We start from the raw sequence: 18,294 nt of genomic DNA, 5'->3' as shown, positions 1-18,294 counted from the left end.
CAGCGCCATGCAGAAGTGGGCTGTCGTGATGGTCGCAGCGCTGCTGCAGCTGGGACAAGTGGTTTCCTTCATCACCCAGCCCTCCTCGTCAAGCGCGCATGCTCTCCGCGTCTCCTCCTCAGCCAGAGGATGCTTCCAACGTCGCATCAGCCAGGGCTCCATGTCCTTACCTCGCTCCCGCTCCCCGTCGCTCGTTGTGAGCATGGGGCTCGGCATGGAGCATGTAGGAAGGAGAGAGGTCTTGACCGCGATGGCCTTCTTGTCCAGCAGCATCCTCTTGCCTCTGCCCTCGTACGGAGGGACTCCTGTCCGCGCTCCCCTCCCCCCTGGCCCTGCAGACCCTGCGGATTGGAAGAAACTGCAGGATACGTTTAAAGTCCTTGAGAGCCTGGAGGGGAAGATCCAAGACTCCTCGTCCTGGCCGATCGTGATACAGACTTTGTCGAAGGTGACGGTGGCCATGATCACTTTCTCCTCACGGCTGATCAGCAATGCAGGAACCGTTCACCAGGGATTCGATGGAGCTCATGTTCAAGAAGGCGGCAAAGAACTTGCCAAAGAACAATCTGTTGGGCGCCGATGCGGGAGTCTGGACTGGGTTGATGGTAGAGAGCTGTGATGCGATGGAATCGCTCCAGGTTGAGATCAACTTCCTCCAAGGTAAGCCAGGAGTTTGTTTGCTGTCAACGAAGATCTGTGATAAAGACTGTAGACGAGCTGAAAGCCGGCAAGAAACCTTCCGATGCCGGAGATCTGAAGACGTACTACAACGAAGTCAAGTCAAAGATGCAGGCAGGAGCTTTCAATCTCTCTAAATAGTCATATTTATGATTGTAAACCATTTGTTACAGGATTTTCTTGCGCTGTATGACAACAAGAAGTCAAGCAGGTAATCTTCCCTTACGGGTCGTTGAGATGGAAGGTCTTGTAAACCTCATGCAGGATGTTATTCGGTGACAAGGAATGCACGACTGAGCTCTGCAATCCTCAAGAGGATGTTCCCTTCGAGCAGTTCAAACTTTGAGCCCTCTGAGTTGGGTTCCAACCCTACACATAATTGTCCCAGTGGCTGTTTAAACAAACCGGCTGACATATTTGCCGGTATGGCCAGGAGATTGATACGGCTGAATGAACACAACATCAGCCGAGCGCTTCATGGCACATGATTCAACGTTTACCTTGTCATCATCCTCTTCCTTATTGCCTGTCCATTGAGAAAGCCAGCGGTGAGATGTGTGTAGAAAACAGCAACAGTCCAACCTCTCAGAAGTTCCGAGTGCAGCGCAATTGCGATGTACATCTCTGCTATCGAGTACACCAAATAGAATCTGCGACGCCCATCAGCATCACCGGTTATTAACATTGCACAAGTACAAAGAAAAGAAGATCTCCGTGCCCGTCCAGGCCGTCGAGCACCCGAACACTGCGCACGCGACTGTCAGCATCGACTGGGTTGTTGGCCGAAGTCCTACCGATCAAGTAGAGGATGAGAATGAGGAACTTGGCTACGAAGAAACTTCCTAGTCCTTCGGCTGCAAACAAAAGTCAGGAGGAATAGCCGAGGGTTACAGCGATCAGACGTTGAGAGTAGACGATCCCCGATACAGCAAAGCTCTGCAGGAAAACAAAATTTTCAGCTCAAAATCTCCCAGGATCTATCTGCTTCACGTACAGTGAACAGGAAGTCGCAGACTGTGAGGAGGACTAGCGACCCGACCGTCCAGGCCTGCAGCTCACAGTGACCGGAGCACAAGGCAGCCACTTCCTTGGCAGAGGCCAGTGCATGCAGATGTTTGACCCTCTAGGACGCTCCAGCTCACCGTAGAGTACGAAGGGATGAAGGCGCTCCGATAAAAAGGGTCGTCTCCCATTTGAAAGAATAAAGAGCACAGGAGGACAAACATTGCTGCCGACGAGAGAATCTGTGATTCATAGTTACACCTAGACTGAAGTTTCCGGCTCGATATCTACCTGTGCGCTGAACAAAGCTATTCCGGCATTCGCCAACGAATTCTCCCTTCCAACAGTGTCAATCGCTCAAGCTTAGTTCTCGTTTGAATGACTTACCTTTCTTCCTTCATTGTGCTCAGACAGCTGTTTTCTGATAATCGCAGGTCTTTTCCTGAAGGACGAACTGAAATTAAACCGAGCTCAAAGGGAGACGGTGTTCAATGGTCCAGGTGGGACTGAGAAAAAACTGTACCACTCCAGCTATATTCAAGTATCCTGCTCGCATTCGGAAGAAATGCCCGTCCTTTTATGCTCACTGAACATATACAATCCTATTCTTCCTCATCGATGTCTGGAATCTGCTTCTCCAACTCAACGATCACTGCTTTCTCCTCTCCGCTCCAAGTTCTCATCTGCTTCCAGTCTACGTTCTGCTCCACTTCGCTTCGACACCCTTGTTCCTTCTTCACCTCCTCGTAGATCATCTCATACTCCCTGTGTCTGGTCTTTCATTCGTCTCTCTCTCCCTCGCCCTCGGCCCCCCCCCCCTCTCCTCCTCCTCCTCCTCCTCCTTCACCCCGCCTAACTCCGTTCTTCTCGCACTGTCCCGAAGCGACATTTTGACAGCAATCGATTCAAATCATCTGAGTTAAGTGATTTAATCAGTGGGTTCCGAAGTTCCCTGCACCGTGACGCCCGGCCGCCGGCGGCCGGTACCGAATCATTGAATAGTACCGTCAGGCCCGTGCCACCCGGGCCGGTGCCACGGTGTGCCGCGCCCGGGCCGGGTCAGTGACGGTGCGTCTGGATCGGACGGCGTACGCCGGCCGGTCCGGGCCGCCGCGGCCGAGCTTCAGCGCCGGCGGCGGGTCACGGTGCGGCGCGGCCGGGCCGGGGGGGCCGCCTTTGTCAGTGACGGACATGAACCGTCGGAACTTACGGCCCGTACAGTGCCAGTACCGGGTGGGGGCACGGTACGGTCACCGCCGTGTGATGACGGACAGGCCGTTATCACCCGGAGTGACTCCGCTGGGCCGGCGGGCGGCCGCGGCCGCGGCGCCGGCTGTCTGCCTCACTGACTCTCAGACCGCGCCGCGCCGCACGCCCGGCCCCGTGTCGTCGGCCCGGCCTCTCTTACTTAGGCTCAGCGGCGTGCCTTATATTCACTGCAATCACGTGGGTCGCTGAACTTGCAATCAATATCGCTGAAGCCGCAATCAATCGTGACTGATATGTTCAACCGTTGAACTGTTCCGAAGTTCGCCGCGCCCCCAGCGGCGGACTCATCCGAGTCGGCTGGACGCCTGGCACCGGGGGGCCGCCGCGCCCGGCCGGCCCCGCGCGCGGCGACGTGACACTGCCTGAGGAGCGCGGCGGCGGCCCGGGCAGTGTGCCCGGGAGGGCCGGGCTCCGAGGCTCCGAGCCGACGTCGTACCGTACAGGCTGAGTCGCCGAGGCTGTAAGTCGCCGATCAGCGGTGGTACTTTAGGCAGTAGGCCCGGGCTACTATGATTATTTCTAATGACGATGCTGTACAAATCATTGAATCGAGTGACAAGTCTAGTAGATGCTAGTGCCGCTGGTGACGGAGATCACCGTGACATTGGGCTTGGAGTAGAGGATCGCACGACCATGGTCGGTGAGGGGCGTCCGGGAGTCGGTCTGTATCCTCAGAGTCTGCAGGCTGTTGAGGGAGGCGATGGAGCAAGCTCCTGCATCTCCGAAAGGAACGCCGACAAGGCTGATGTCCCTGAGCCGCTTGCACTTGCGCACCATGGACTGGAGGCCGACGTCCCCGAAACTGTAGCATCCGTTGAGCTCGATCTGCTGCAGCTGCTCGGGGAGGATGGTGTGCAGCTGTCTGCAGACGTTCACGCACTGGTTGAGCTTCAAGACGCGAAGGGTAGGAGGGAATTCTCCGAGAAATTTCGAGATGAGGATGTCGCTGGAGCTGATATCAAGGGTTTCAAGCTGATCGAGACGGTGAAAGGAGTTCAGGTAGTCTCCCTCCTCCTGGCAGCTCCCGAACTCCCCCTCTTGCTCGTCCACTCGCCGATCGTTATCGTCGTCGTTGTCGTCGCCCTCCTCGTCGCTCATCTCGAAGATACTCTCTTGTTCCTCCGCCCGCTTGTTCCGTTGCCCGGAAGGGAGGGACCTCGAAGCCCTTTCGCCATGATCCAAGTGAACCTTGAGCCCTCGAGCAAACAGGTGCCTGACATTGGGAGGGAGGGAAGCGAGCAGCCCGTGAAGGCTGAGCGCCTTGCACTTGGAGACGTCAATCCACTCCAGGAACAGCAAGCTCATGAGCGATGCCGCTGCCTCATCGCGCATGTCGGAATGCTTCAGGTCGAGCGTCCGCAACATGGAGAAGCCGGAGAAATCCCGAAGGTGTGCGGAGATGCCCACGAAGCGAGGAAGCTCCAACCTCTCAAGGAGAGAGAGGCTCAGCGATCTCGACTCCGCCTCCTGCCCCTTGTCGCCGACCTCTTCATGGCCAACATCCCATCCCATCAGGTTCAGGCTTGCAAGGGACGTTCCTTGATGAAAGATCTGGCGGAGGGAGGCAGAGGCATACTGGCTCTCGCAGAGGTTTAGCATCGTCAGCCCGTTCAAGAGAGAAGCGTCGATGCAGTCGTCCGGCAGCGAGCAGCGAACAAGCTGGAGGGACCGGAGGCGCTTGAGGGATAGGAGAGACCCGTGCAAGTCCCCCTGCACGCACCTCGCATCGTGTGCATGCCTCAGGTTGCATCGATCGCAAGAGCAGAAGGAGCATCGGAGGAGGTACAAGCTCTCCAGGCATGACAATGTCGACAGCATGCTGGGCTCTATTAGACACTCGGAGAGCGAGATGGAAACAAGCTTCAGCACGCTCAGCTCCCAGTACGGCATGTTGGACGTGTCGGCGATGCGGATCCCTGAGGAGGACAGCTGCAGGTCACTCAGAGACTTGAGGAGCGCGAAGGTTCTCAACATGACATTGCTGATCTTGGGGCAGAAGCGAAGGTCGAGCCTCTCGAGGGATCCAAGAGAAGCCAGCGGCTGCACGCAGGCGTCGGTCAACTTGGAGCAGCCCTGCAAGTCAAGGTAGGTCAGGCCCTTCAGCTCTGAGAGGAACTGAACGCCTGTGGTAACTTTGGGCAGGAAAGTGCACCGGAGCTCCGAGAGTCCAGCACACCTGGCCACCCACTGCATGCCGGTATTGGAGATTCGATCAGTCTGCCCGATCTCCAGCCTGGTGAGGTGGGGAAGCTGGGGGAGAAACGCTAGCCCGCTGTTGGACACTCCTGTTCCTGTTAGGATCAGGCTCTGCACGGAGAGCGATGGGGAACCTCCCGCGAAGTTCCACCGGCTCATGCAGCCCTCCATGCTCCACGAGTCGTTCCAGGAGGAGGAGGAGGGCGTAGACCCTGCGCTCTCCGAGTCTTCAGAGTTTCTTCCTTCCTGTCTGACCATCTTCTTCTTCGAAGAGCTCTTCCTCCTCCTCGGCATGGGAGAAGCCCGCCCTCCGTCTTGCTTGCTGCGCCGCCCCCCGCTTGTACTCCTTGGGAAGCTGACCAAGAGCGCGATGCCGGCATCAGTCAGCCACGGGTTGGAGGAGAGGTCCAGCGTCTTCAAGTGCATGCATGACAGCACGAACATCCAGTCGTCAGTAACGCCATGGCTGCCCAGTCCCACGGATGTGAGGGTGCACGAGGAGAACTTGAGCAAGGTCCCCAGCGACACCTGTCCCCTCTGTTGAATGGCGTACATGATCCGATCAGCGACATCCTCTGGCATGCAGCCGAAGCTCTCATACCTCTCCTCGTTCTCAGCCACTGCCAGCGCCGCGCGCCTCAGCAGCGTCTCCTCCCCTCCCATTACCACCCTGCGCTCTCCTGCATGTTCCCCGGCAAAGGGCAGGGGGCAGCAGCTGTCAATTAGAACAAATGAGCTGCTGCCGCAGGGAGAATCGAGCGCTTAAAAGAACATGCCCATGGCAAACGACCAAGGGGGGCGGGAAAGAGGAGGAAGAGGAGGAAGAGGAGGAAGAGGGGGAAGTGGAGTGATATGGCAGATAGAATCCGGTTGTAAGCAAGGGAGCTTCACTAACTATCACCTCAATCAAACAGGACCAGCAGCATGCGCCCTTCCCGGCTTTTCTTCGCTCTGTGCCTCGCTGTCCTTGCGGAAGACACTTTCTCCTTCACTTGCAGCCACCTTATTCATGATGCTTCCGTTCCGCGTCTGTCAACCAGGTCGATCCTACCTCCATTCCCCTCCCTGCCCATGACAGGAAGGTCGGCAGGCAGCACAGCAGTAGGCGAGCAGCAAGGGCTGGGATAGTGTGCTCGGCTACTTCAGCGGACGTGGAGCAGAGCTTGATGAAGCTGATCCGCCAAACGAGAGGCCGAGGACAGCGAGCAACCCAAGAGCAGCTGCAGGTAGGTGAGGGACTGACCCGCTGGTCGACGCTCGAGAGGAGGGGGGGGGGGGGGGATGCGTGCTGATGGCGTGTGCAGGAAATCCAATCCGCGATCGACAACCTGGAGGAGGCAGGAGGGGTAGCGGACCCAGCTGTATCGTCTCTGATAGAGGGAGATTGGGAGCTGCTGTACACCTCCAAGTCCAAGTTCGACCTCCGAAATCCTCTAGGTGCACCTCGGCCATGGCGCTGCGAGCTCTCCTCTGATACAACACCATCCCAGGAAAGCGCGTGGACGGGACGAAGCCTGGCCTCGAGGGAGTTCTGTCAAGCATCTTGGGAGAGGACAGCAAGGTCTCCGAGATGATAACACAAGCATCCTCCTCCTCTCCTATCCAGGTGAGCGCTCGATAGACCGAGATCGCGGCTGAGGGCATCGGGGTCCAGAGGACAGTAACATCGATTGAAGGCATCACGATCACTCAGAACATTCGGCTTCAGGTCTCAGCTTGCAAACTCTCTCAACAGTCTTGTCTCTGATCACACTGCCGCAGGGTCAAGATCCTCGTGTGGATCAATATGTTCGCTTCGGGAGCGGAGAGAACCTCTATCTCAGACTGAGGTACCACTACTCCCTCCAACCTTGTCTCTGACTTGAAGCTGCTCCAGTGCCGCCGCAACCGTCGACAGGGCGACCAGCAAGGTGCAACTCGTTCTCTTCTTTCGACATGGCGTGAACGATCAAATCGTCTTTCTTTCCACAGAGAATCTCTTTCACTTTCGATCTAGCATACTTCCAGGTGAGCTGTGCATTGCTATCAGGCCTTCCCCTGAGCTTGTTTCTCACAGCTCGGACCTCTCCGCATCCCATATCCTGTATTACGTGTTTCACCCTGTTCGCCATTCACGTTCATGATCTGCAGGTTCCTTTTCGGCTGTTGGGCGACGAGGCGAAAGGATGGCTCGATACGACTTTCCTTTCGCAAAATTTGAGAATGTCCGGCTGACTCATACCCTGTCGTTTTCTCCTGTTTTGTTCTAACCACTGCATCATGCAGCTCGCGTGGAAACAAAGGAACGACGTTCATCCTGCGGCGAGTCGACAATGTTTGATGAGGGTAGAAACGGCAATGAAAAAAACAACGAATGAAGGCTTTCGGGCAAAGGGTAAAACAGAAGTCGTGAAGCTTTATCCAGCCATGTTCCTTCAATCAAGATGCTACCATCACACTTCCTCACTTTCTGTCTGTCCTCTGCCCCCTCTCCCCTCCCTCCCCTCCCTCCCCTCCCTCCCCTCCCTCCCCTCCCTCCCCTCCCTCCCCTCCCTCCCCTCCCTCCCCCTCCCTCCCCCTCCCTCCCCCTCCCCTCCCCCTCCCTCCCCTCGCAATGTAAAAATCGACGTCAGAGCAAAATTTGAGCACTGTGGTTTCGGTTTTACTACCCCACCCCTCACTATTCCAATTACCCCGACACAATACTATTCCGACACCCCTTCTAAGTACATACAATGACCCCACCATTATCCTCGATCTCGACAGCAGCGCCCCGATATTCTTCACAGGGTAGGGTAGGGTAGCCGGTAGCGGCTTCCCGCCATTCCGTTGGCATGAGTGGAGAGGAGAGGAGGGGGAGAGGAGAGGAAGACAAGAGGCGTAGGGAGGAGAGAAGGAGGAGAAGCATGTTGGTGTCCTATCATGGAGGGGGACTTTTGAGAGCAGGGCTGGAGTACAGCACCGAAGACACGCAGGATGAAAGGGCTGAAGGGACGGCAGAGCCAGGGACGACCCAGATTGAAAGTAGTTGGGCGCTAGGGCCCGAAAAGAAGGCTTCAGATCTTGAAGGGAGATGTAGCTTTGTGAAAACAAGTCATAGTCATGTCTTGAAAGTGGTGGACGCTCAGGAGGTCGTTTGAGGGCTCAGGGAGAGCGGTGGAGCAATCGAAGTGGAAACGAGGACCATGAGGGTGTAGTGGGAGGAACACGGGACGAGCGATAGCAAGCTTTCCTGAATCTCGCTGATGTTTGCGGAAGGATGGCGACTTCATCTGCTATGCTTGATCGGAACGCAGCGCCTCCTTCCACATTCGAGCTTCATGTGACAGGCCAGGTGATGGGAACAGTTGTATTCTGCGGAAGCATTGACCGTTGAGCAGGTGGAAAGTGGATCCTTCGCAGGAGACGACAACCTTTATTGCAACATCCTCGTTCACCATGGCATTGATTGGCAGGTCCTACCATGTCACAGCCTGTCGTTCTGGTGTGATGGTACCCGCAGGTGGTTGCTGGGATGGAGGAAGGGGTCACCCAGGTTCATCGTTCTGCTAGCACAATGTGAAAGCTGAACACCAGCGCAATAGGTGGCTTCCATCTCCCCAGGAAGCGATTCCAGAGTTGTGTGGAACTTTCCTCTAGGTCGAGAGTTGTGTACCCTTGGGTTCAGCGGCCTGACACTCCGAGTCAGAACTCACTTTCAAGAGCACGAATGTTTATGGCTGGCCACAGATCGTGTTGACAGTGCATGGGACGGACTTCTTGTAACTCTGATGACCTTGCTGGTGCTGTGCATGTTCTCACATGCCATCAGGAATCGTGACGTCATTCGCGGCTATGGCTCCGTACACATCCCTGTAGTGCCTGGCGCACACGAGGTTGAAGTCCCGATGTTCCGCCCGCTCTCGGTCGGCCGTTTGCCTCGAGCCATGGCTCAGATGCTAACTTGCCTGCCTCAGTCTTCTCTGCTCCAACAGTTCATCGGATGGATCCACGCTACCCCAGCAGGTTCAGCCAGAGATGTTTTGCATTCTTGCCCCAGCTACGTGACAGCAGTTGTTGTAGAATACATCGATCCGAAGAGGCCTGCTCTGCCAACTGGCAGGTATGTCTGTCGACCTGCTACACTTGGGACGAAAGGCAGCTGAGGGACGTTTCCTAGAGAGGTGACCCGCGTGCGAACGAGTGGAACCGTGGTTTTGAAGTTGAATGTGGTATGCCCCTCGACAGTGTGATGCTACTTCAGTTGAAGGATGCACAGGTGGTGAGGAATATGAAACAGCTAGGTTACAGCATTCCCGTCTCGTCAAACCTGAAGGTTTATCAATAATGTTTTCAAGGCAGCAAGATTCGCGCGCATCCTGCTTCCATGACATGTAAATCTACTGATGGATAGTGAAATGTATAGCATTCAAAAAATATGTGATCCCCTAGGTTGGTGTGAAGGATGACTAAGAGTCAACGCATATTTTTGTTTTCTTTTTTTGGAATCGTCCTCGACAAATAAACTACTAGCCGAAAGCTGTTAGAATTACAGCGAAGTTCACACCACAGAACTTCAACGTTATCTTGCTATGAACTCACTACTGAGAGGTCGAGGCAGCACAAAACTCGTTGATCTTCTTCATGATCACCTCAAGGATGGTGATAGCTCGATCCGCTGGGGGTGCGACGATGACATACTCGGCATGTTCGTTCTTATAGTTCTCCGACGCGTCCTTCTTCTTTCCGTTCAAAGCTTGGCGCTTGAGGTCCTGGGCAGCAGCTGATTCCTGCGCCTTGTCTGCTGCATTGGAGAGATCGACAACTTGCGTTTCGTAGTCTACAAGCTTCTTCTTGTGCTTCTCAAGCTCTTCCTGAGTCTGTTTGAGCGCGGAACTGATCACTTCCTCACGTGTATTGAGGTCGCTGATCATGCCAGACAGAAGCTTCTTCACTTCGTCTGTCTCTGCATAGTTGGCAAGCTTGGACTCAAGCTGGTTGACAAGTTGAAGCTTGATGGCTCCGCCGTTGACCGCCTCTTGCCTGAGCAGTGAAATCTTCGACTTGATCTCTTTCAGGGTGAGAGGATGAGCCTTCTCGGACGCCATGTACCCTCCTGCATTTGCAGTAGCTGAATCTAGCGGCTCGCTGCCAAGTACACCAAATAGGCGAAGAATCTCCTGGATCAGAGACCTCTGAGAGTTGATGTCTGCCATCTCCTTGTCGTAATTCGTTTGCATCGTAGCAAGACGTTCACTGGTACGCTTCACCGTTTCAGCCCACTTCTCATACTCAGCACGAGCGTATGAAGCTCCATCCAGAGCTTCCTTCTTCTTCTCTTCCTCCAGGCGGTATTCAGATTCAGAATCAAGCCATGCCTCGGTAGCTGCGACTTGAGCATCATGTGCAGTTTGATCGGTCTCGTTTCTCGTCTTAGACTCTTTGGAGAGTTTTGCGAGGAGCTGGCTGAACTTGCTGAAGATGATGTCCTTCTTCTCGCAAAGTTTTCCCGATTCCTCCAGAGCGGTCTCGATGTTCTTTGGCACCATTGCAAGCATGAGACCTCTGCTGACGTCCGCATCTAAGTTGGAAACCATATGATCTTGCCAATGCTTCAAAATGAGCTCCATCGACTGGACGGATGAGTGAGGAGCTGCTCGGATGAGCTGTGTTGCAAGCTTAACATCATGCGCCCTTGCAAGCGAGGTTGTCTGACTTCTTTTCATCGTCAGGAAGTTGACACGGCCGACACTCTTGCCGGACGGAGAAGAGACGAGAAGAGCAGCAGCACAGATAGCGACTGCAAGGAGCACGGCAGCTACAGCTGCTCTCCTCCTCTTGGAGGATGAAGAGGCAGTAGCGGGTGCTTGCCGCTCGACATAGCAAACAAACTCTGCAGGAACAGCCATTACGCGTGTCCCGGCTCTGCCGGAAATAGATTTCAGTTACGCGCTTAATGGGGAGGTCAAGGATCCGTTACCACATTGGTCAGTGAAGAAACGACCGAATAACCGCCACTCAGTGACGACTCAAGTCGGATTCTTTTACTCAAAGTCGGATCGGATGTATAGCAAAACGTATAAAAGGATTTTTGAGATATGGTTTTAAAAACTTATAGGCTATCTCAGCCATTTCTGTACTGCTGCTTACATTCTACTACACTTTATGATAAAATACGTTTTAGGTATCACCAGGCTTTGTTCCGACTCCGCCGTTCGGAATTTGATTTGAAATGTTGCTACGAAACAGTCAAATTTTCCACAGAATTTCGAATGTTCACTAACAGATACCCCCAAAAGTTTCACCTCCATTTCCACGGAGGGGTGGGGTACCGAAACAGCTATAGAAGCGGATTTTAGGAAATTTCGAGGTCATAGGTCCAATAGGCGGGAGTACCACCCCGTAGTTCCCTTACTGGTGCTGCGGGGCACTCTGCCGTATCAACAGGGGTATTCGAAGATATTTCATTTGGGGGTAGGGTCCATGAATTGCTGATGTTTGTTGATATCACAGCACCCGTCCTTTTCAGCATGATTTGCGTGGTGGTAACCAAATTTGTCGACTTTTTTAGGACGGGTGGTTGGACCGCTCGCTGCCTCCTGTTGACTCTTTGGGAGGGGTACAACAACAGTGCTTATTGGTAAATTAGGGTTGAATTATACCTACAAGGAGGGGTAGGGTCGCGGAAAATGAGCTCGGTACATTTCTGGTAATAGGACATGGGTGGGGTGATATTAAAAGGATATTTAAAGCTTGTTTTACTACACTAGCCCACAGAGTGAGGACTCTGAAATCATGTATTTCCGTGTTTGGAGGTTTATCATCCCATCATAAAACTGTTTTAATGATTTTTTTTGTACCATGGGCCCTGCCAGATTTTTTTTCCCAACTGTTGCAAATTCGGTGAAGGTGGTGTTCTAATCCACTAATTTGAAATATTCTCCTTCAATATTGAATATTTTTATTGAGATGTTCATTATTCAATCAAATCATTGTAATTACCACCCTACACAGATAATTAAAAAGCTATGGACCTGATCGCGACGAGAAGCGCGGTGGGACAGACATGCTTTCTGAGGACCAGCACGTGATGCATTGAGAGAAAGTGCGCAGGGGAGGCTGATTGTAGAAAGAAACACGTTGTAATGACACACTAGTGTGCACTTGTTTAGAACGCAGAGATTGGAATTTGCTTCTGTGATCAATCTCATACGGGTCAGAACGATTGATTGGTACGTTTGTGTTCATACGAACACCTACCACGGCAAGTGCCGTGTTTCCATACCAGGTCCCGATTTGTTCTTTGCTTTATGTAGTGTCATGGCATATGAATTATCCTTCGGAACATTAAATCCGTTCTAATGGATGTTTGGTTATAGATTCTGGACTAGGAATGGGAAAAGTTGCTGTTACACATTTTTGGGCCCGCTGAAAATTCTTGAGGTGAGGAAAACCCCCGATCGTATCTATCAGCACTTACATGTCTTAGCTATGACAAACTCTCGCGTCAAGGTCTACAAACGGGCTGATCTGGAGGTGAATGCACATCCCCTAACTCGAAACGTCCCCAATATTGAGACATGCTTCAGGTGGCTGAAAGGATCGGAAAAGGAGCCTACGGAAGTGTATGGCAGGCAACGATCCTCAACAACAAGCAAGATGTAGTCGTTAAAGTAGTATACCCAGATCAAGATCTCGACCCCGAAGTGGTGAGTGTAAGGTTTTTGCAGGCAATGGAAATGACATTGCATGAATGAAACAGAGCAAAGACAAACGGCCATCGGAGAATATGCTGGAGTCTTTTCGTCGCGAGATCGAGATCATGTCGTCTCTTCCAGCGCATCCGAATGTCGTCAGCTTGATTGGTGTCACATCGGACAAGAGGGTTCTGATCTTGGAGGAGGCAATGGTGGACCTCCATGTCATGATCAAACGACAGAGCTGTGGCCTCCCGCTTTCAGTAGTTCAGCGGTGGACCAAGGGAATCTTGCAGGGCTTGGATTTCTTGCACAATGAGAAAGTTGTGCACAGAGGTGATTCTATTACAAATTCCTTGTACCTTCTTGATGATGACTTGCTTGGTACAGATCTCAAACCATCAAACATCCTTGTATTCTTTGACATGTCGATCAAGATAGGAGACTTCGGTCTTTCACGATACTTGACAGAGCCCAAACTTCCTGTCCGTCGTGAAATTTCCACCCTGTTAGTTGTACACAATTTCATGGTTTGGTTCTGAGAATTGGACAGGTGGTATCGCGCACCTGAGCTAATCATGGGTACCTCCATGTACTGTTCCAAGATTGATTTGTGGTCGATTGGGTGTGTCGTATTGGAAATGCTGTTGGGCAGATGTGCTTTTCCTGGCAAGATAGAAGATGTTTGCAAATGCCCAAAGAGTTCTCATTTCAACTACAACGGGGATCAGCTGCTGCGAATCTTCCAGCTGATTGGAACTCCTCAAGACAAGGACTTCCTTTCGAAGATGAACTGTTGCACCCACTTTGAGCAGTGGCCGAGCTATCCTTACCGACTTGATTCAATGGTGAAATCGCACTGCTCTCCCCTTCCCCGTGTCCTGACCAGATTTCTCCAGGTCAAGGGTTGCTGCGTCACAAACAAGTTCCAGTCCGAAAGGTTAAAGGACATGTCGAACCATTCTTGGAAAGAAATTTCTGCCTCTGCTGATCAGTGGACGAAGTTCCTCAATGGTCTGTTATCAGCGGATCCCAAGAATCGTTGGAGTGCAGCGGAGTGTCTGAATGCTCCCTTGATGTCTTTCGACGAAAGTGAATTAGAAGGCTTCGATACTCACAGTGTGGATAGTGCGAACAGAAAAGCTCTTGCGGATCAGGACCATAATGCCGGATTTGCTCGCATGCCATCGAAAGGAAAGCGGATACACCTGCCTGCCAAGAAGGTCGCGTTACAGCCCCTATTCAACGGCTCGGCTGAGCGATCAGCGCGTCAAATACAGGAGAACCCACTGATGAAGTACAGGGTTCTGCTGCGCAGGAGTTCGGCACCTGCCCACAACTTCCAACTAGAAGAGACGGAATCAGAAATGTCGGGCCAGAAAAAGATCCGACAATCTGCGCTGTTCCCACGAAGCCATACGAAGCAGGGCAGGTGAGCTCATGCCACTTTGATGTTACGATCATATTGTGACTCCCGGCCTGCAGCTTGGTCAGGTATGCCTCCTCGGGTTACATGCCGCAGATCAAGAACTCTTCAAGAGGACAATAACTCGGGACCGTCGGACCAGCGGTGGCCGCAAGTTGGTGAATCAACCGTGAACACTGACGGTGGGCTCGGGCCAGTGGCCAAACCCGATGGGTTGAAAACCTTTCGCAAGGCAACCAATAAGATCGATGTAAATTATCGCGAGCACTGTTAAGTTAGCGACCTGTGTAACTGTGACTTAAGTTGTAGCCTAAGTAAACTCTCAGCACCTCAATTCCTGACCGGGCCCACAGTACCTCAGCTGCCCGGCCGCCCGCCGGGTGCGGCCTCACTGTCCGATGGTCACGGGCCGCGAGTCACTGGCAGGCCCACCGTCCGTCTCAGAGTCACCCCCGGCGCCGTCACGGGTGCCCCGGCGCGCTGATGAGTCCGATCCTGACTCGTGTGATCGGAGTAAAGCCGGGTGACTGGATCAACCACGGTAAGTCACTCAGTGGCAACTGCAACCCGGGCCGCCCGGCGGCCGCCCGGCGCCGGGGGCCGGCGGCCTTCCCGGTCCGAACTTCGGAAGCCGGGTCCGGGGAGTCCGAACTGGGTCCGAAGCAGGGTCCGAAGTTCATTTGAGCGGTATGAGGGTGATGAGATTCAACGGCTGCTTATTCGCTCTTGGGTTGATGGCGAAGGTGCGGGGTAGTGAGGGCGAGAGGAGACGAGGAGAAGGGAAGCAGACTGACCTTGCAGTATCATACCTGTCTTTCTGATCAGACCTCCCACTGCTGTTCCTTGACGCTCCTTCCCTCGGGCTCGTTAGCAAGCAAGTTGCAGGGAGTTCGTTGCAGTCATGGCTAGTAACGTCTTGGCTGGGGAGAACCCTGATCAGGCCATGCATGCTCGGCGATCGAAGAGAGAGTATGGCAGAGAGCTCCTGATGCAGATGGAAGCTGACCGACAGAGGCGATCGAACGAAGCAGCGTTCATTAGCAACCCCTCTGAACCAAATGCAAGGAAAAGAAATGCCGCTGAAGAATTCGTTCTACCCGAGATCCAGAAGTCAGCTCCTGCTGCTCCCCCCCAAGAAAGGAACAAGAGAGCGGAAGCAAGGCCGCGATCACGGCAGCGCGAGAGCAAGGAAAGGCGAGAAATTCCAACCCCCCCCATGCGCGGAGAGGAGCAGCACGGGCAGAGGGCACAAGTGCAAAACATTCTGGAGATGGAGGTGAACAAGATGAAGATGAATGGAAAGATGAACTTGTTGTGATGTACAGAGTCATGGTCAAACATGATGATGGTGATGGTGATGGTGATGGTGATGGTGATCTTGTAAGGGAATGACGGTGGTGGATGTTTGTTGTCGTTGGTTAGAATGTAGGATGTTTTCCTTCATGCCTTGTTGCGTTTCCTAGCGGAAGGACGAATAAAATTCTGTCAGGCGCAAGAGCTCCTGCTCGGACTCTATGGAAAAGTTTCAGCGATGGAAAACGATCTCAGGTTATCTTGCTCTTCCCCCTCCTCCTTCGTCTATCCCTGCTCCTTGTTTCCCCCTCCTGCCTCCTTTCCCTCTGTGCTCACATGGTACTGTTACAGCTCAGCAGCTAGGGATAACTCACAACTGAGGGAGAGGATGATGGTAAGATGATGATGATGATGATGATGATGATGATGATGATGATGATGATGATGAATTCGCTATATAACTACAGGGATAATCATTAGTTGAGGAGGAGGAGGAGGAGGAGGAGGAGGAGGAGGAGGAGGAGGAGTGTAGCTGTGTTGTTGTATGCGGCGGCGATGATAATCTAGATGACGGTGATGATTCAATAGGCTCTGGAGATCGAGAATGCGTCGTTGAGGGCGGACAGCAAGATGCTTGCTCCTCATGAGAAGCTTCTGCAGCTTGAGCGGGACATCGCGCACAAGCTTCATTCTCACCTGGAGCAAGTGGCATCGATCGATTCGGAGAGAGCAGCGTCGGCCCTGCGGAAGGTGAGGAGAGGGAGGGGAGGGAGGGAGGGGAGGGAGGGAGGGGGAGGGAGGGGAGGAGGGAGGAGAGGGAGGGAGGGGAGGGAGGAGGAGCGCGGGGAGAGAGCGTGCAAAAGGATAAGGATCAGGGGAAGAAGAGGGAAGTGCCAAGAGGAGGGAGGTGGGGGTTGGAAGGATATGAGGGGTGGAGCGGTACTGGAGGAGGGGTGGAGGGGTGGGAGCATGACTGCAGGACGGCAGATGAACGAGCTTCAGCTGGCGGCAGAGCAGGAGAGGCGACAGGCGGAGATGATGAGAGACACGTTGGAGCAGCAGAATTTGCTGATGAACGCGATGGAGAAGCGACTGCATGCGGTGGAGACAGCAGAGGCATCGATTCTCCAGCATGTAAGATGGAGACTGAGTTGTGTGATGGTGATGGTGTCGGAGGTGGTGGGATAATATTTGAGACTGTGCGAATGATGGTGAAGGAGGTGGTTTCGATGAAGATGAAGCCGGAGGAGGAGGTCGAGGGAAAAAAGGAGCAGGAGCAGGAGCAGGAGCAGGAGCAGGAGCAGGAGCAGGAGCAGGAGCAGGAGCAGGAGCAGGGGTGAGAGGGGTTTGGAGGAGGAGAATTTGAGTCATGATACACTGATGGAGACGATGATCAAGATGTGGAGGGGGGCATGACGTAGGTGGTTCCCCTCATGATGTCTGGGCAGGGAGCGTCTCAGGTCCAGTACCACGTGACGCACAGGAGGGAGATGGAGGTGAAGCTGCTGGAGCTAGAGCAGGCCATCCGTGTGATGAGGAGCGCGGGGGAGGAGGCGAACAAGGGGACGGAGGAGGCGGTCAGGGAGATGCTTGCGAGCAACCATCACACCCTGCAGGAGAGGATGAGGCAGACGCTGCATGCCCTCCAGCTCGACCTCAACAGCGTCCAGCAGGAGATGGAGGAGAGGGACTCATCGCTGCTTGTCAAGAACCAGGTCCTCCTCCTCGCCTTCCACTTCGTCCTTCTCCCTTCAACCCTGTCCTAACGCCCTCGCCTCTCTCCTCTCCTCACCTTCCCTCCTCTCCTTGTCACACTCTCCTGAGGCTGATTTGCGTTGATCAGGCGGAAGGGAACGCACGGGAGCAGCAGCAGCAGCTAGTGAGGAAAGAGACAGAGGCCAGGCTGACAGACTTGCACTCGAGGATGAACGAGCTGATCCGAACGGTGGAGCAGAGCGAGCGAACGACGATGCAGCGACTGGAGGAGATGAGCGCGAGGACGGAGGAAGCGGTCAGGAGGCTGGAGGTTACAGCCGGGGAGCAGGAGGAGCACAATAGTAGGACGATGAAGCAGGTGAGGCTAGAGCTGCGGCGGCTGTCGGAGGAGGCGACAGAGGGCTGGGCAAAGTCCAGCTCCTACCTGGAGGAGGTGGTCCGCGCGGAAATTCGAGGGAGGATGAAGGGGCAGGAGGAGCTGGGGCAGAGGCTCGCGTTTCTGGAGGCAGAGGCAGGGAAGGAGGGGAGGAGGGAGGAGGGCGGGGAGGAGACGGCGACAGCAGCGAGCTTGAAGCTGCTGCAGGCTAAGAGCAACTCGCACTCGAAGAGCATCAAGAGCATCCTCGCTGACCTCACGCAGGAGGTGAAGCAGCGGGAGGAGGCGGAGCAGGAGGCGTCGAGGAGGATGGTGGCTGTGGAGGAGGAGGTGGACGAACTGAGGATGATGGTGAGGAGGGGAGCTATGTCCGGCATGCAGGAAGGGAGGGACTTGCTGGAGGTGATGGACAACAGGGTGAAGGCGCTGGAGAACGGGAGGGACGAGCTGGTGAGGAGAGTGCAGTCGGAGCTGGAGGGTAGGAGAGGAGCGGAGCAAGAGAGGTGGAGGGAGGTTGGGGGGAGGATCGACACGGCTGCAGCGAGCGCTTGACGCTTGCGTGGACCTTTGCGAGAGCGACACGCGGGAGCTGCACGAGGAGATGGGGAGGATGGAGCAGAGGATTGAGAAAGAGACGAGCGAGCTGGAGGGGATCATAGAGAGGACGACAAGGGATATGATCA

The 18,294-nt window shown here is 54.1% G+C and overlaps 9 protein-coding genes across 9 annotated transcripts in view; 6 read left to right on the top strand and 3 right to left on the bottom strand.

Annotated features, from left to right (window-relative positions):
- Window positions 1-7: 7 nt before the first annotated feature.
- On the top strand, window positions 8-819 carry GUITHDRAFT_108116 (hypothetical protein; the record flags this gene model as incomplete). Its single annotated transcript, XM_005833003.1, has 3 exons — window positions 8-448; window positions 498-660; window positions 713-819. The coding sequence occupies 3 exons, from the start codon at window positions 8-10 to the stop codon at window positions 817-819; spliced, it is 711 nt and encodes a 236-aa protein (XP_005833060.1).
- Window positions 820-1,073: 254 nt separating this feature from the next.
- On the bottom strand, window positions 1,074-2,081 carry GUITHDRAFT_108115 (hypothetical protein; the record flags this gene model as incomplete). Its single annotated transcript, XM_005833002.1, has 10 exons — window positions 1,074-1,124; window positions 1,179-1,204; window positions 1,261-1,328; window positions 1,375-1,423; window positions 1,473-1,532; window positions 1,581-1,614; window positions 1,673-1,726; window positions 1,821-1,922; window positions 1,972-2,017; window positions 2,068-2,081. The coding sequence occupies 10 exons, from the start codon at window positions 2,079-2,081 to the stop codon at window positions 1,074-1,076; spliced, it is 504 nt and encodes a 167-aa protein (XP_005833059.1).
- A 1,429-nt stretch (window positions 2,082-3,510) lies between these two features.
- Window positions 3,511-5,808, bottom strand: GUITHDRAFT_108114 (hypothetical protein; the record flags this gene model as incomplete). The annotated part of the gene is made up of 1 exon (XM_005833001.1): window positions 3,511-5,808. The coding sequence occupies one exon, from the start codon at window positions 5,806-5,808 to the stop codon at window positions 3,511-3,513; it is 2,298 nt and encodes a 765-aa protein (XP_005833058.1).
- A 261-nt stretch (window positions 5,809-6,069) lies between these two features.
- On the top strand, window positions 6,070-7,359 carry GUITHDRAFT_138552 (hypothetical protein; the record flags this gene model as incomplete). Its single annotated transcript, XM_005833000.1, has 9 exons — window positions 6,070-6,185; window positions 6,236-6,371; window positions 6,450-6,582; window positions 6,636-6,706; window positions 6,767-6,853; window positions 6,907-6,974; window positions 7,022-7,055; window positions 7,117-7,152; window positions 7,276-7,359. 9 exons carry the CDS (start codon window positions 6,070-6,072, stop codon window positions 7,357-7,359), a joined length of 765 nt encoding a protein of 254 aa, XP_005833057.1.
- Window positions 7,360-8,383: 1,024 nt separating this feature from the next.
- On the top strand, window positions 8,384-9,451 carry GUITHDRAFT_108112 (hypothetical protein; the record flags this gene model as incomplete). Its single annotated transcript, XM_005832999.1, has 8 exons — window positions 8,384-8,458; window positions 8,505-8,579; window positions 8,627-8,659; window positions 8,709-8,763; window positions 8,813-8,885; window positions 8,936-9,226; window positions 9,284-9,335; window positions 9,383-9,451. 8 exons carry the CDS (start codon window positions 8,384-8,386, stop codon window positions 9,449-9,451), a joined length of 723 nt encoding a protein of 240 aa, XP_005833056.1.
- Window positions 9,452-9,704: 253 nt separating this feature from the next.
- On the bottom strand, window positions 9,705-11,012 carry GUITHDRAFT_138550 (hypothetical protein; the record flags this gene model as incomplete). The annotated part of the gene is made up of 1 exon (XM_005832998.1): window positions 9,705-11,012. One exon carries the CDS (start codon window positions 11,010-11,012, stop codon window positions 9,705-9,707), a length of 1,308 nt encoding a protein of 435 aa, XP_005833055.1.
- Window positions 11,013-12,680: 1,668 nt separating this feature from the next.
- Window positions 12,681-13,564, top strand: GUITHDRAFT_44546 (hypothetical protein; the record flags this gene model as incomplete). The annotated part of the gene is made up of 4 exons (XM_005832997.1): window positions 12,681-12,779; window positions 12,866-13,136; window positions 13,191-13,308; window positions 13,354-13,564. Coding segments are annotated over 4 exons (699 nt in total), but the record flags the coding sequence as incomplete, so codon positions are not given.
- A 1,563-nt stretch (window positions 13,565-15,127) lies between these two features.
- On the top strand, window positions 15,128-15,544 carry GUITHDRAFT_138548 (hypothetical protein; the record flags this gene model as incomplete). The annotated part of the gene is made up of 1 exon (XM_005832996.1): window positions 15,128-15,544. One exon carries the CDS (start codon window positions 15,128-15,130, stop codon window positions 15,542-15,544), a length of 417 nt encoding a protein of 138 aa, XP_005833053.1.
- Window positions 15,545-16,506: 962 nt separating this feature from the next.
- The window catches only part of GUITHDRAFT_108108 (hypothetical protein), a gene marked incomplete at both ends in the record, with an annotated part of 4,978 nt that continues 3,190 nt past the window's right edge, over window positions 16,507-18,294 (top strand). Inside the window, 3 exons of the mRNA XM_005832995.1 lie at window positions 16,507-16,653; window positions 16,968-17,234; window positions 17,363-18,061. Coding sequence (XP_005833052.1) covers window positions 16,507-16,653; window positions 16,968-17,234; window positions 17,363-18,061 — 1,113 coding nt within the window. The remainder of the gene's footprint in view (window positions 16,654-16,967; window positions 17,235-17,362; window positions 18,062-18,294) is intronic.

This window comes from Guillardia theta (genome assembly GCF_000315625.1).
Source record: "Guillardia theta CCMP2712 unplaced genomic scaffold GUITHscaffold_32, whole genome shotgun sequence".
Lineage (NCBI taxonomy): Eukaryota > Cryptophyceae > Pyrenomonadales > Geminigeraceae > Guillardia > Guillardia theta.
The sequence above is the reverse complement of the archived record's forward strand: the minus strand, read 5'-3'. Positions and strand labels throughout refer to the sequence as shown.